The sequence below is a fragment of the Egretta garzetta genome, unplaced genomic scaffold (assembly GCF_000687185.1).
Source record: "Egretta garzetta isolate BGI_Z169 unplaced genomic scaffold, ASM68718v1 scaffold345, whole genome shotgun sequence".
Taxonomy (NCBI): domain Eukaryota; kingdom Metazoa; phylum Chordata; class Aves; order Pelecaniformes; family Ardeidae; genus Egretta; species Egretta garzetta.
The window spans coordinates 398,610-401,311 of NW_009259692.1; the positions used below are offsets into that span (position 1 = coordinate 398,610).

Here is a 2,702-nt window from a genome sequence, read left to right on the forward strand (position 1 = left end):
GCTCCAGCCCTCGGATCATTTTAGTAGCCCTCCTTTGGCCCCGCTCCAACAGGTCCATGTCCTTCTTGTGCTGAGGGCTCCAGAGCTGGACGCAGGGCTCCAGGGGAGGTCTCCCCAGAGCAGGGCAGAGTAGTTCCCATGATTCTGCTCAAGGGTGGGAGCAGACTTGGAAGGACTTACTGCATCCTGTAGGCCCAGCATGTCTGGGCAGATGAGGAATCAAATACTGCAAACTGATACAAAGAGCAGTAATTTTCTCTGCTTGTCTTGCACCTTGTTGGTCCAGCCCAGGGAGAAATGAGAACCCTAGTTCTCAGGAGCAATGTTCAGCCTTCCTGTAACTGATGCTTTTCTCTGCTGTCTTTCCAGGGAGCTTCCTTTTTGTGACAGGCGGATATTTCCGGGATGAGTTTGTGTGGTATAGTGTGGATTGGGTGCTGGTCTACAATTGCTTGGACAATAGCTGGCTAGAAGGGCCTGCCATGAAGAAGTCCCGCAATAGCCATTGTGCGGTAGGAGCAGGGCTCTACCTGTATGTGCTTGGAGGGAGCACAGATGAAGGGATAATCCCAGCAGTGGAGCGCATGGCTTTGACGGAGTCGGAGTGGGAAAGCATGAGTCCTATGGCTCAACCTGTGGAGAGAGGAGATGCGGTCAGCATGGGAACCAAGATCTACGTGGTCTGTGGCCTGGATGAAAATGGACATGTATATGATGGAGTGCAAAGGCTGAACACAGAGACGGACAGCTGGGATGTCATCTCATTCTCCCCGCTTCCAAGGTAAGATATAATCTGGGACCTGGCAGGAGAAGAAAGGTTCTAGGGTTGGTCCTGCTCCAAGAAGAGGCTGGACTGGAGAAATCCAGAAGTCCTGTCCCACCACCACTTCTGTGATTCTCTGTTTAAATGGGACTCTTGATACAAGGACCAAAGTCACGCTGAATATTTCAGGGGCCAGATCTTTCTGCTGATTCTGGTCAAGGGTTTCTTTTCTCCCAGGTATGACCTCTGCATCACATCACTGAACGGAGCTCTGTACACCATAGGAGGGGGAGCTTTTCGATTTGATGTGGAAACAGATGAATGGACCCAGGTGGATGAGGAATGCTTGACCCAGAAGTTCTTCATGGGATGCAGCACTGTGAACGGACAAATTTATCTCCTTGGACAGAGGAAGGGGAACAGTGCCCTCCCCGTTGTAGTGCTCTTTGATCCCTACATTGATATGTGCCAGGTCATAGATAACAAACTCCCTTGCCCCCTTCCTATTCATGGGTGTGTGTCTGTGCGGAGATTTGATACGTGGGCATGAGTGATGCCAGATCCAACATAACCAAAAAGAAATTCATGTGCTTTACAGCTGATGGGAGTTAGATTGCGTCAAGTTTGGTCTGTGAAATTTTTTAATTTTAAGAATAGATCTGGTCGTTGAGAGCTTTGTCTTTTTTCCTACCTGGCAAATGAAGTTGTGGCAAAAGGTAGTGAAACCTCTGTGTCTGTGCCAAGGTTGCAGGTGGTTTTTGGTGGTCAGCATTGTTATGGTACATAAACTCGGGGTTGATGCTAAATAAAGGGCTGCTCTGACCTTTAACCGCTGTGGCTCTCTGTCCTTTGAAGAGCTGGGAGAGACGGGAAAGTCACTGCATCAGTGTTAGAAAATCCTGTAGGAGCAAAGTAATAAATAAAATCTGTGTCAAGGGACTCTTCAGCGGGATGTGTGAGCTCCTAGTGCTGCAGGACAGGAAAAAAAAACAAAACCCAACCACTGCAGTCAAGCTATACCCAGTATCGTTTAGCCTGAAATGACCAAGTTTCCCAGTTTACGTAATTATGGCTAAAATTACCTTCATTCCAGGCTGGAGAGCACCATAGAAGGAGGGAGGCTATTCTGGATTTGTGCATTCAGGTATGTGATAACAACCATTTGCAAACTGGGGCGCTTAAAAGTCTTGCTTCACTTTCCTTAGTCCCCTTTGGGTTTATTGCTCCACAGACCCAGAATAAAAATCTCCACCCCAAAGCACTGAAATGAGGCTGCAAGGAGCAGGGACCTGCATGTGGCCTTAATTAAAGACTGCGTACGATGAGAGGGTTTGATGGGCAGGACTGAGGACTTAGCACAGCAGTAGGGGATAGATCTCCAAGGGTGCTGAGGTCTCCCAAGGATAGAGCAGCTGAGAGAATGGCTGCCATGCAAGTGCTTGACTGGACAAGAAGGGGAGAGTGCAACAGCACCGACCTGGGAGGTTGCACTACAACTGTTACTGTCATCTATGTGAGCAGAGTCTGTTCTTTGGTGAGACGCAGCAATTTTGAAAGGAAAATGTACTGGAGAGTGGCTGAGCTGAATGATTGTCCTCTCCGGAGAATGGGAGAGGCCTTAAAAACTGAGAGGGGTTGGTTAAAAGCAACCCCACCACTGCTAGAGCGATGGCAGGATGGCAGGAGCTACTCTGTCCAGGCCTGCAAGTGCGGAGCCCTCTCGATCCAGGTTGGCTTCCATTCCTTTGGGCCCCTCCCTCCCCGAAGGACCTGGGGGGGCTGGAGCGTGTCCAGAGAAGGGCAGCGGAGCTGGGGAGGGGTCTGGAGCCCCAGGCTGCTGGGGAGCGGCTGGGGGAGCTGGGGGGGTTCAGCCTGGAGCAGAGGAGGCTGAGGGGAGCCCTCATCGCTGCCTACAACTGCCTGAGAGGAGGGGGGAGCC

The 2,702-nt window shown here is 50.7% G+C and overlaps 1 protein-coding gene across 1 annotated transcript in view; it reads left to right on the forward strand.

Annotated features, from left to right (window-relative positions):
* Positions 1 to 1,547, forward strand: part of LOC104126316 (kelch-like protein 24) — a 3,615-nt gene extending 2,068 nt beyond the window's left edge. Inside the window, exons 2-3 of the mRNA XM_009638871.2 lie at positions 370 to 781; positions 1,001 to 1,547. Coding sequence (XP_009637166.2) covers positions 370 to 781; positions 1,001 to 1,313 — 725 coding nt within the window. The 3' untranslated portion in view covers positions 1,314 to 1,547. The remainder of the gene's footprint in view (positions 1 to 369; positions 782 to 1,000) is intronic.
* Positions 1,548 to 2,702: the final 1,155 nt, after the last annotated feature.